Consider the following 13894-nt stretch of genomic DNA (forward strand, 5'->3'; position numbering starts at 1 on the left):
GTAGATGCGACTTTTTGATCACTTTCTATCACATTTTTTTTAAGTCAGGATTAACAGAAAACAGCAATTTTTCCATCGTTTTTTATTTTATTTTTTACGACGTTCACCGTGCGGGTTAAATAATGTAACAGCTTTATAGTCGGGGTCGTTACGGACGCGGCGATACCAAATATGTGTAACTTTTTTGCTTTATTGTAGTTTTTTTTAATAGTAAAGCATTTTGTAAGGGGAAAAGCTGGGTTTTTCATTTTTTTTTTTTTCACTTTTTTTTTTAATTAACTTTATTAAACTTTTTTACTAGTCCCACTAGGGGACTTCCCTATCCTCCGATCGCTATTATAATACACTGCAATACTTTTGTATTGCAGTGTATTACTGCCTGTCCGTTTAAAACGGACAGGCATCTGCTAGGTCATGCCTGCGGCATGATCTAGCAGGCATTCGCTGCAGGCAGACCTGGGGGTCTTTATTAGACCCCCGGCTGCCATAGAAGACACAGACACTCGGCGATTTTATCGCCGGGTGTCAGTGAGATGAGAGGGAGCTCCCTCCCTCTCTGCAAAACCATTCAGATGCGGTGCTCGCTATTGTGCACCGCATCTGAAGGGTTAAACGGGTGAGATCGATACTAATATCGATCTCACCCGGCAGAGCAGGGACGCCCCCAGCCCTCAGCTGCTTCTGGCAGCTGAGAGCAGGGAGATTTCACGGCTCCCTGCTCTGTTTACTTTATTCTAATGCAGCGACGTAGTTTGGCGGCGCTCTAGAATAAAGCCCACTAATGACCGCCGTAAAAAGACGTATCGGCGGTCATTAAGGGGTTAAGGAAGGAGAATTATAGTCCAGTACGCAGGACCTTTATTCTACGTGCTCTTAGATTTATCCTCAGACACAATTATTTTGTGTTTGATGGACGGTTCTATATACAAGTGCGCGGAACAGCGATGGGAGCAGCAGTAGCACCAACCTTTGCAAATCTCTATTTGGGTTGGTGGGAGGAAACCTTTGTTTTCTGCCCCTCAATGGATCACTTCACGATTAACATCAATATTTGGAGGAATTATATTGATGACATTATGTTTATCTGGAATGGTCCCGCCAGTAATTTGAAAAATTTCATTAATAATCTTAACACCAATAATCTTAATCTAAAATTGACCATGACATACGATCAACAATCAATCCCCTTCCTGGATGTGAGGATCTTTGTAAACGACCATGGGATTATTAAGACTGACCTTTTTCGCAAGGATACGGCCACAAATAGCCTTTTAGACGCCACGAGTGCTCATTCTATCAATACCATTAAAGGAATCCCTAAAGGGGAATTCTTGCGTCTTAGACGGAACTGCTCAACATTTCAGCTTTTCAAAGCAAGGGCAGTTGAACTGAAAAAAAGATTGTCAGCAAGAAATTATTCCAAAAAAAGTATTAAGAGGGCTTACAATTGGGCCTTGAGAACAGAACGCCAAACACTGTTGGTCCCAAAGGTGAAAATAGATGCAGGACGAGAACAACCATGTTTCATTACTGATTTACATGAGAACTGGGATGAAATGAATAACGTCCTTAATCATCATTGGAACGTTCTGCTCAGTGACCCCACTCTGAGGAACCTTTTGGGCGACAGAGTCTCTCTGGGTTATAGAAAGGGCATCTCAAATATGCTAGTACGGAGTCATTTCTCAAGGGTTAACAACATTAAGACCACCTTGAGTAGTGGATTTCATCCCTGCAAGATGTGCAGGGCCTGTAGAATTTTGATACAGAAAAGACATTTTACAGATGCATACGGTAATAGGCATAACATCAGGGACCACATCAGGTGTGATACACCTGGTGTGATTTATTGCCTGGAATGCCCTTGTGGCCTCAAATACATTGGCAAAACAGTGAGAGAATTACGCATCCGTATCAGGGAACATATTCACTCTATCATCAATTACGATAAAAATCTTAGTGAGTGTCAGCTCAGAAATAGACCGTTCTGCCCTACCCCAATAGCCAGACACTTTAAAACCAAACATAATTTGAATTGGACCACTCTTAAAGGCTGGGCTATATGCCAAGTACGATTGGGCATTAGAAGGGGAGATTTAGATCTGGCACTCCTCAAAAAAGAAAGTGAATGGATTTTTAATTTTAACTCAGTCAGTCCATTTGGATTGAATGAGAATTTTGGGTTCGGCAGCTTTCTCTGATACTGGTTCCTGCCCTAATATGCCCGTTTCATGTATGATCATCGTATATGTAACAATGTGCATATATTTATGCTTATGTACTCTTTGTATTATATTGTAGTTGAGAAATAATCTCTCTATAGTATATATTATAGGACTTTTTTCAGGAACCTGTTTTCAATACCTTTTTCCCTCTTATTATTTATTTTTTTTTGTGAAAAAAATTTTTTGGGCCCCTCCAGGATCTAGACTAATCTCATCTGGAGATCTGTTATGAGTCTTATTGTCTGAACTAACTGTGGGCATATTTATTTATTGCTCTTTATTCCAGTGGCTATTCATTTTCCTTTGCATTCTTTTCCAGGCTTAGGATTGGCTAGCCTGGCTGTCAATCAATTTCTGCCCTATTTATAGGGCTGTATAATGGCGGTCCCCCACCCCTAGAAAAAGCCAGAATGCTGGCGAAACGCTCGTCGGGTGCTCATTCTTTTTAAACTATCCTTGGTGTAACACATGGCTTGGGTTGCCTCCTCAGGCTAATTGATTGAATTTTGCTATCGCTCTCCACAATACTGGCTGACAGCTGATAGCCTACAGCGCGACCGTGCTGCTAGCACAGCACACCTAGCTGTCACAACACGAGCGGCTGGTTGTATTCTCCCAGCCGCCGCTCCTGCCTGACCGCCGGTGTCATTGCCGCGCGGCTCCCTCTATGCTACCCACTCCGCCTTAATACGGGAACAGGGCTACATGCCTAATTCAGGTCCACCTACAGTGGACCTGTACTCTGGTATGGAATCTGTGCCGCGTCTCAGCTGACAACTGGGCGCGGGCACATTCAGGGAACCACAGCTGATCTCCACGCTGCCGCCCTGATACACAGGGACAACGGCATGAGAGTGCAGATGTATGCTGTTTATTCATACACACTGCGACAGACGTGCACGGAGGTGCGTTGGGATACTCACTATGACTGACTGCAGGAACGATTAACCCGTGCAATCCACACACATGATATCGCTGTTTGCTTATAACATAACTGTTGCTCTCTATACAGTCTGTTACACCATAGCATTATTATGGTTTCCAGCACTTCATAGCAGTGCAGTCTTGGGCTGTGATTTGTGCTTTTGCCCCAGCGCAATAGACACACAGCTATAGGGCGCTGCTTGCAGGCTCCTGTTCACACTACACCGCAGTGCAGCCACTTAGTGGTGCAGCAGGTTACCATTGTTTAATCCTGCGCTACTGCCACTCTATAATTCAAACTGCTTTGCAAGCTCAGCACTTCGTGTGTTCCTTGTATGAACACTTTTGATACAATTACCATCATATCCCAATTATATAGCCTAGGTATGTGAGTTTGGGGGTCACTCGCACATACCTCTTACACCAAGGATTTTTACAATTTATTTCTATTTTAATGCATATTAATAAAAGTTAAATATTATTTCAGATCACATACTTTCTCCCTTTCCCTTCCCTCACACAGACTGTCTGATAAAGAAACGGGTAAAGAAATTTCTTGGTATAGTTTTTTTTGTTTTTTTTTAAATCAGATAATTTTTTTATTGAAGTTTCAAAATTATATAGTAAAAAACATATTAAACAAACCCTATTCCAAACCCTCCCCCCAGGCACCGTCACAAAATTCCAAATTAGATAGTATATGAAATAGAAATTGTACCAAATATCGAATACATTATTCACAAAATACAAGGTACATGGGACAGATCATTTTCCAAATGTCAAGTAGCTTAATCATCTACAAGCATGTATAATACAAAACAAATATAATATATGGCAGATATTTAATCCTCTCTATTTCCCCCCCTTCTCCTTATCCCGCATCTATATACATAACCCCAATACCGTGTAAAGGCTGGCGGTCATACAGAGTCCCTGAATAAATTTTATAATACAGATTCCATTACCCCTACCCATGGTCCCCATATGGATTCAAATTTTTTAAGCGTTTTGCGCTTTACATAGACAACCTTTTCCAATACAATCATTTTATTCACTTTTGCAATGAATTCGCTCCTGGTCGGCGGGGCGCCTTGTATCCAATGTAGGGCAATTAGTTTTCTAGCTATATATAGCAACCTTACAATAGCCAACCGCTCCAAAGTAGAGGGTGGGGTGTCCATAATACATCCCAAAACGCATTCCATAGGAGTCCCTTGCAACACAGGTCCATAGGCCTCCTGAATCACCTTCAGTACATCCATCCAGTACGTGGTTAACTGTGGGCAGGACCACAACATATGCATATGGTCAGCCTCCTCTTCCGCGCATCTGGGGCATTTCGAGTCACTCCTTACCCCAATATGAAAAATAAATTTAGGAGTCCTGTATACTCTATGGATAATATATAATTGAGAAAGGCGCCCAGCCTCACTAAGAGAAATATTCGGAACTGCTTTCATAATATCTATCCATTGTTCTTCAGAGATGGAACCCATATCTCTTTCCCATTTTTTAGAAGCCATCGGGGTATTTATCAAAAAATTTACTGATCAACAACTGATAAATATGTGAAATAACCCCCGATGTAATACTCCCGGTATGTAAAACAGACAACACCCCATCTGCGTGTATTGCCAAATCCACTGCCTTCTTCTGGGCATCAAAAGCATGTCTTATCTGTAAGTATTGATAGAGGGAATTTCGAGGTAATTCAAACTCCTCTTGGATCTGTTGATAAGTTTTAAATACATCCTCCTGGAGCAACTGTGAGACATAAAGGATGCCTCTTGCTTTCCAACCTTCAAATCCTTCAAGAGAGAAGAATTCCGGAAGTGCCTTATTCCCCCATAAAGGTGTAAAAATTGTGCAAACCCCTATATCTCTAATAGCTCGGACTTTATTCCATACTTTACGCATTAGTATTGGTATAGTTAAAAACTTTCCTACATGTAGAGATGTAGCCAAGTTTATCTTGACTCTGATAACTTGTTGCTGTGCCCACGTTCGCTGACCGCTGCCACGTCCTACTTACCGGCAGCCGTGACCTTTGTGCCAGCACACAAGGCTGCAGCTCCCCTCTGTTTTCTGTAGGGTGCGCACACGCGCTCCCTCCCGGCCTTAAAGGGCCAGCATGCGCACCTGTGCAAAGTTCCCCAGTCAGTCGCTTTGCACTCTGGACTTTAAAAAGGGCTCTGCCCTTCCTCTCCTTGACTGAGGATTGTTTTGTCTGCTGATGTTAGTCTTTGCAAATGGTCCCTTAGTTGTATCCTGTATCCCGAATCCAATAATTGTGTTTGTTCCAGTGCTTTATCTAGTGTCGGAATTGAGAGTGTCATCTGTGCCAAGTTTCATCTGTGCCAATTATCATCTGTGCCAAGTGTCTGCTGCGCCACGTGTTGCTACGCCATGTGTCTGCTACGCCTAGTGTCTCCCAAGCTGAGTGTTTGCCAAATCATCTATCCAGGTCCTAGACACTGTTATTGACTTTTGTTTGGACAGCTGCTACTCCGCTACGGCGGAGGGGCCTAGTAAGGGTCCACATACCCCATAGTCGTGACGGTACACTCAGGCCATGGATTTCCATGGTCAACCCAAGATGGTGGTCCAGATGATGCAAAAGGACATGCTTGACCTCCGGGAATGCCAGGATCAACTCCTACAGGCAATAAACTCGATAATTTGCTGTTTGGATCATCCTGCTTCATCTCCTCTGGCTGATTCCGCTTTTCCACTACCTGTTACCCCTCCTGCCCACCCTGGGTCTACAATTTCTCTGCCTTTACCGCCTCGCTACGATGGGGATCCTAAGGCCTGTAGAGGCTTTATCAATCAATGTACGATCCACTTTAACTTACGTTCCCATCTCTACCCATCTGATGAGGCCAAGGTAACATTTATTATTTCTCTCCTCGCTGGCAAAGCCCTGGCATGAGTGAACCCCATCTTGGAACGAGAGGGCCCGGAATTCTCTGATCTACCTATGCAGCTGACCCTCAATCAAGGGGAGTCAACTATAAGGGAATACACCATCTCCTTCCGTACGCTGGCAGCAGAGCTGGCTTGGAATAATGAGGCCTTGGTGGTGACTTTCTGGCAGGGCCTTGCTCCTGATATAAAGGATGAACTGGCAGCTTGAGAGCTTCCTGCTACCTTGGATGCCCTAATACTTCTGGCAACCCGGATCGATATGAGGATCCAAGAGTGCACTCCGGAAGTTGGTTGGGAAAGGAGGTCTTGTCGTCTGGCACCAAAATTTCAAAGGCCGTTTCTGCCCTGTTCTGCTGCAGCTCTGGAGGAGCCTATGCATGTGAATAGACTCTGATTGTCCAACCAGGAACGGAAACGCAGATGATCAACTGGATTATGTCTGTACTGTGGCCACAAGAGACATTTCATGCGCAAAAGCCTGCAAAAGCCAGGAAACTCCATCACCTAGGCTTGATTGGAGAGACAATTCTAGGTGAATCTCCCTTAACCACTAAATTCTCTCCCAAACTTTCTATTCCTGTGTCAATTGTCACTAGTGAAGGATCGCACAGTGTGCCTGTTTACTTGGATTCCGGAGCGGCTGCAAATTTTATCCAGCAGGACCTAGTAGACCATCTTCACTTGGCCACTGTCCCTCTGGAGAAACCTCTGGTGGTCGCTTCAGTTGATGGACAGCCCCTGCCGGACCCTATTCTGTCTATTGCTAAGCCACTAAGACTACAGATAGGAGTTCTTCATTCAGAGCTCATTGCCTTCTATGTGTTAACTAAAGCTATTAACCCTCACCTGCTGGGATGACCATGGCTCCACCAGCATGCCCCAGTCCTTGATTGGAATTCCAGAGAGGTCCTCTAGTGGGGATACCGATGTCTGCATTGCTGCCTGCCTCAGGTTCGTCCTTGTTGCAGCTAAGGGGGAATAAATTATACGCGAAACTGGAGAAGTGCGTATTTGAAAAGAGGTCCTTGCCCTTCCTGGGCTATATTGTCTCCGATCGTGGTCTTACAATGGATCCGGAAAAGGTGAAGTCCGTCTTGGAGTGGCCATGTCCTTAGGGTCTCTGAGCTATACAGAGATTTCTTGGTTTCGCTAATTTTTATTGTCAGCTACCCTGCAGATCAAGCACATTCCTCCTGGTAAGATTTTTGTCCGTCCTGCTGTCAGGAAAATAATTCTCAGCTCGGGGCATAATTACAAACTGGCCACGCATTCTGGTGCCCGCAGGACTCTGGACTTTATTGATTGTAATTTTTGGTGGCCCTTGCTACCTAGAGATGTCTTGGACTTTGTTCCCTCCTTTTTTCTAATTGTGCCCTAAACAAGTCCTCTCATTTTAAACCTACTGGTCTGCTCAAACCTCTACCGGTGCCTGATGCTCCCTGGTAACACATTGCTATGGACTTTATCACTGAACTTCCCCCTTCTGCTGGATGTACTACAATCTGGGTAGTAGTGGATCGTTTCTCCAAGATGGCACATTTTGTTCCTTTAACGGGCCTTCCCTCAGCTCCTCATCTGGTAGATCTGTTCATTCAACATATCTTTCATCTACACGGACTACCTCTTCATATTGTTTCTGACCAGGGATTACAGTTCACGTCTAAATTCTGGAGAGCCCGGGTGTCATTTTTTGGATGTGAAGCTGGACTTCTCTTCTGCCTATCACCCACATATTACAGTCATGTGGAAAGGATCAACCAAACACTAGAGAATTATCTCTGTCATTATGTCTCTGTCCAACATGACAATTGGGTGCAGCTTCTGCCTTGGGCGGAATTCTATTACAATAACCATACAAGTGAGTCTACTGCTTCCTCTCCGTTCTATATTGTATAGAGTCAGCACCTACTAGTTCCTCATCTGGTGCCAACTATGTCTCAAGTGCCTGCAGCCAATTCTTCATTCAGGACTTTCCTTCACATCTAGCAGCAAACCAAGTCCGCGATTCTTCAGGCAGTTGATCACATGAAAGCATATGCTGATAAGAAGAGAAGGGTTCCTCCTCAGTTTATCCCCGAAGTCAAGGGTTGGTTCTCTTCAAGGAACGTTCGTCTGAAGATCCCTTCCCACAAATTCGCTCCTAGGTTCCTCGGTCCCTTCGAGGTGTTACAACAAATAAACTCTGTGTCCTATAAGCTTCGGCTGCCTCTTACTCCCAAAATCCCCAACTCGTTTCTTGTGTCCCTCTTAAAGCCTGTGGCCCTGTACCACTACAGAAAAATCTCCTGGTTCTACAGTTTCTCCCAGCGGTTCTTCTGACGTCATCGAGGTGAAGGAAATCCTGAACTACAAGTGGTAGGAGGAAAGACTTTCTATCTGGTCGACTGGAAAGTGTTTGGTCCTAAGGAGAGGTTTTGGGAGCCAGAAAAGAACATCAATGCCCCAACTCTCATTAAGAAGTTAGTCTTACGCTCTGGACCTAAGAAGGGGAAGTGTAAGGGGGGGGGGTACTGTTGTGCTCATGATCGCTGACCGCCGGCATACTGGCAGCCGCGACCGCAGGACACTTTCTTCATGTCGCCGTCTCCCTCCCCAGAGAGGCCGGCACATGCGGCTGCAGGTCTCCTCTGTGTCCTGTAGGGTGTGCACGCTCACTCCTGGCCTTTAAGGGCCAGCGCACCCACCTGTGCAAAGTTTCCCAGCCAGTCCCTTTGCACCCTGGACTTTAAAATGGGCTCTGCCCTTCCACTCTTTGCCTGAGCATTGTTGTGTCTGCCCATGTTAGTCTTTGAAAATGGTGCCTTAGTTGTATCCTGTATCCAGTGTTCAGAGTCAATATCTAGTGTCAACTGTGTCAGGTGTCATCTGTGCTAAGTATCATCTGTGCCAAGTATCATCTGTGCCAAGTGTCTGCTACGCCTAGTGTCTTTAATGCTGAGTGTTTGCCAAATTATCTATCCAGGTACTCTTGTCTAAGAGACTGTTATTGACTTTTCTTTGGCCAGCTGCTACTCCGCTATGGTGGAGCGGCCTAGTGGGTCCACAAACCCCATAGCCAAGACACTTGCTGCAGCGTGATATCCCACAACAAAAGCCATTGAAAAGTCACTGAAAAAATTAAGTTAAAGTTTCTTGCCACTGTGTAGTTAATGCATTAAGAGGCAAGATAAAGATGGCTACATCTGTAGATCTGGCTATTAGGATATCCTATTTTGATCACAGTGTTAAGATAATGCTGTACACAGTAGCCTGCTGACATGCACGGAGTGGATGCTTAACATGTTTTGCCGTGTAATAGCGTTGCCAGTTTTGGGCAATGGTGCTGGACCTGGTGCTAATCAATCATTTAGAACTTCGTCTGACGTCACAGATGACCCCCTGGGACATAATGCATAAATCTGCCCCGTTTTCTTTTTTACAACAAAGGTTTTTTATTGTGTTTTATATATAACAACATATAAACATAAACATCTCGTCTAATAAGACATAAAATAAGATACATCGACATTCATCAAGAATCATCCTAGTTCCAAATTGCATAGTGGAAGATATAAATTATAATATGCATTCATTAACTGTACTTTGCATTTGCTTCATGTGATCTTAATTCTAGGACGGTACTGTGTCGCTCTCTGGATAAGGGAGAAATAACTAGTCAACTTGACAAAAAAAAAGAAAAAACATTGCACATGCCATTGGCATCTGGTATAAAAAGGTCTATTTAGTACTTTACACAGTTGGCACTCAGTGCCCATGATTTCCACTTCTCCTCCACTCTCTTCCCAAATACACTGAATGAAAGTGTCTTCTCACAGTTATACGTGTTGTTAAGAAGGGCAACTACTTCAGATATATGTGGATTTGTCTGGGTTTTCCAATATCTCGTAAGAACTAGTTTGGCTGACAGCAAAATGTGGCCTATCAAGGCTCTTTGGCTCAAAGGGATCATGTGTATGTTCAGGAATAGTAATGCGAGTGTGGGTGATGGCACTAGCTTAATTCCTGTTATTTCCGATATGAGATCATAAACCTTGGCCCAATAGGCCTTAACAAGAGGACAGGACCACAGCGTGTGTAGCAAAGATCCCACTTGTCCGCAGCCTCGCCAGCATAGAGCTGTGGTGTTAGGGAATATTCTACACAGTCTGTCTGGAGTATAATACCACCTTAGGAGAGTTTTCATGGCAGCCTCATAATGTGAGGTACATTTAAAATTTTCTGCAGTGTAAGTAGTCGCTTTGCACCATGTTATTTCTGTAAATGGTTGTCCCAGATCTTTCTCTCATGCTAATATGCATGGGGACTTAACAAAGTCTGATTTCTCTCCGATCAAGTCATAAATAGGCCTCAGTGTTTTAAAGGCTACGGAGAGTATTTGAAATATTGAGATGAGATCCCAGTTTATACTAATAGGTGAAATCTGCAGGCTGTCTAAGAAGTGCTTAACTCTCAGGTACGTGAAGCATTCTGTCCTAAGGATATGGAATGTATTGGACAAATCAGGGAAGGTTAATAGTTGCCCTTTATCATATAACTGTGACACCAATTTAAGATTACCCTGTTTCCATCTGTGGAGGTCTAGATCTCTCACCATAAGCTCCCAGGCCTCCAGAGGAGCTAACGATGTTAGTGTGGAAACATGGTTACTCAAGGAAGTGTGAAGTTGGCACCATAAATCTATCGAATTGCACATAATAGGATGTAAATTCTCTGGAGGCGGAAGCCCCCATAATGAGCTGATGAGAAGTGTTTTCAAATTATGATTGGGAGCAAGAGATGATTCGATGTGAACCCAATTCTTCCCTTCATCCATCATCCACCATTGTTTTAATGTAGATATAAGTGTAGCAGTATAGTCATCTTTAATCGGTCTGAAGCCGACTTAAATCTGAACTTGTCCGATGGAGCACATCGAAACGCATAGCCTTCAGGGTCTTGTTTTTTTCCTTGAGGGTGCCATCATCCATTCCTTCTGTAGATGTTGGGGCGGTATGTCATCTTGGGGTTGTATATCCACTCGTACACTCCATTGACTCAGCAATTGTTTCCCTTCCTCCACTGACTTTATAACATGAGTGGTGCCTTCTCTATTGATAAGGATTTTTACAGGGAAACCCCATCTGTATATTATCTTCGCATTCCTCAACGCCAGCGTTATCGGAGTAAGCAGTCTGCGCTGTTTTAGTGTAACTGCTGAAAGGTCGGTAAATAATTTCACAGTGTGGAACGGGTCTGGTAACACTTTGCATCGACGTGCCCCCTCCATTAGTCTAGCAATAACATCTCTCGGAATATTCTCTGCTAGGTGTTTTGGCTTCTGGAGCCTGTGGGCTCTGTCGATAATTAAATCAGTGGAAGTACAAGATGGAATGAGGGACTTGATAAGATCTTTGAGATATTGTGATAAGTCCCCTTGTGTAACAGACTCAGGGATCCCCCTAAATTTCACATTGTTGCGACGGGATCTGTCTTCAATATCGGCCATTTTTGCTTTGAGTTCCTCAAAATCATCAGGCAACGCATTATGTGCGTCAATGACGCGGTTATGTGAAGAGGCATAATCCACCATCTTTGTCTCAATATGTTGTACCCGATCTTCCAGATCCCGAACTGAGGTCTGCAGCGGTAGTAATAGCTGGGTAAAGCCTGAGTGTATGGAGTTTCTGAGAATAAGAAGCATTTCTTTTAGTGAGTGAGCTGATGCAGGGGAGTCAGAGGTGTGTACAGTATCAAACAAGTCAGTGCCCTCGTTATGCAAGTCAGTCGTTTGGTCTGAGGGATGAACCTCACTCACCCTTGTATCAGTAGCTGTTATCCCTCGCATGGTCTGGGTGGTAGGACTGCCAGAGGGTGATCTTGGCGATGTTCTCATGCGGTCTGGGGAGGGTTCCGCCATCTTGGTCTCCTCATCTCTGATTCGCGCCTTTTTACTCTGTCCCGTTGGTGCGTTCTGGGGACTCTTTGCACAAGAGCTACATGAGGCGTCGGTTTCAGAATCTATCTGTGCCGCATCTGGTTCCGGCAGGTTATCCTCAGATTCCTCTTTATTCCCATGTGATCGGGGTTCGGAACGCGCCTCTCCGCCATCTCTGCTGCGGTCCCATTCAAAATAGGATTCCAGGCTGACTCCCGTCGCCTTCAACGATTTTTTTCCCCTCACCATGGTGTAAGGTAAGTGGGTTAGGTGTTTCGACCCGATGCTGGAAAAGTTTAGGGCTATATGTCGCTTATTCGTCGCTATGTGCCGGAGCTCGGTGATTATGCTGCTATCTCCGTCGGCTACCAAGCCACGCCCCCCGTTTTCTTTTTTGTAAAGTGTTTTAAAATTAAAACGTTGTCCAATTGAGAAGCTATTGTGTCCCACTTTGTTATGATGTTTGTGTTATAAACCATTACAATGACTGTCAAACATTTATTTTATATATCTTTAGGTGGTCCAGAAGGTAAAAGCTAGTGGTTCCCGCTTGTCACTTACTGTTCTTGATGAAGCCAGCTATGAGAATTTGCAGACTAATAAAATCTCACCAATATCCATCCTTACAAACTATATCCCAGAGTCATGTCCCAGGCCAAGACTCTGCCTTGTACGGAATACGGGAAAAGGCCTTGGGTTCACTGCCAGTGCTACAGGTGGTAAGCTATCACATTGTTATGTAAAATATTATATTGTATATTACCTTTTTTTAGCGGGGCAATACAATTACTGCGATACCAAATTTATATTTTTTTTATGTTTTAGTACTTTTACAAGGAAACAACTGATTGTTAAAATTAAAATTTGTGTTTTGTCACCATACTCTAACCTTTTTTTTCTGTAGATTTTTTTCTGTAAATTTTTTTTTTTTTTTTACAGCATTCACCATGTGGGTTAAATAATCTTATATTGTAACATGTTGATGTGGATTTCACCTATTGCGTTAAAATTGATAAAATCCTAAACAGATATGCTGCAAATTTAAAAATTTTTGCTATGCATCTTTGCAAAATGGCTGCCAGTCTCAGACTTCCCTTTGCAGTTCGTTCTTAGGAGGTGTGAGACACTCTTTCCCCAATGCCCTTCAACAGATCAGCACTAATGTCGATGACGTCTGAGTAATCAGCGCTCAGAGTCATCAGCGCTGGTTTATTAAAGGGAAGTGGAGGGGGTGGCGTGCCTCAAACTTCCTATGAATGCTCTGAATAGGTAATTCTGACACTGTGGCAGCCCTTTTGCGAATACGAAATGAGGGACCAGAACGCACAAACTGCAGCAGGACCGTCCATGAAAACCGCATCAGATATGTTGACTATATATTTGTCATATATAGTCAATTTTCAATTTTGACTGGAGGGTCACTTTAAATGTTACATTGTACTCTATTTTGTTGTGGATTTCACAGTGTGATTGATACAATATAACAAGTTATTTTTATGTGTTCTCATTTTCTTATGTGTAAGGTGTACGTGGCACATTTCTGCTTGCAATCGAAGATGGGGGTGCTGCACAAAAAGCCGGTATTCCTCAAGGAGCCCGTCTTCTCGAAGTTAACGGTGAAAGTATTGGGAGCTTTACAATGAGTCAGCTGACTAAAACGGTAACATCCCAAACAGCATAGAAAACATTAAAAAAAGAGTACTAAGAAGCCAAGCCAAAACCGTTATGTTGTGGGTATTATATACAGGGCTTAGGCTTCGTTCACATCTGCGTCAAGGCTCCGTTCATGAGTTCCATCTGAGCTTTCCGTCAGGGGAACCCATGAACAGAACCCCGACTGAAACAAACGGAAACCATAGGTTTCCGTTTGCATCACCATTTATTTCAATGGTGATGGATCCGG

General features: G+C 43.7%; 1 protein-coding gene across 1 annotated transcript in view; it reads left to right on the top strand.

The window, feature by feature from the left end:
• NHERF4 (NHERF family PDZ scaffold protein 4) overlaps nucleotides 1-13894 on the top strand; it is a 302457-nt gene that overhangs the window by 243064 nt on the left and 45499 nt on the right. The window contains exons 6-7 of the mRNA XM_075840824.1: nucleotides 12509-12710; nucleotides 13515-13651. Coding sequence (XP_075696939.1) covers nucleotides 12509-12710; nucleotides 13515-13651 — 339 coding nt within the window. The remainder of the gene's footprint in view (nucleotides 1-12508; nucleotides 12711-13514; nucleotides 13652-13894) is intronic.

Source organism: Rhinoderma darwinii, chromosome 10, assembly GCF_050947455.1.
Source record: "Rhinoderma darwinii isolate aRhiDar2 chromosome 10, aRhiDar2.hap1, whole genome shotgun sequence".
Lineage (NCBI taxonomy): Eukaryota > Metazoa > Chordata > Amphibia > Anura > Rhinodermatidae > Rhinoderma > Rhinoderma darwinii.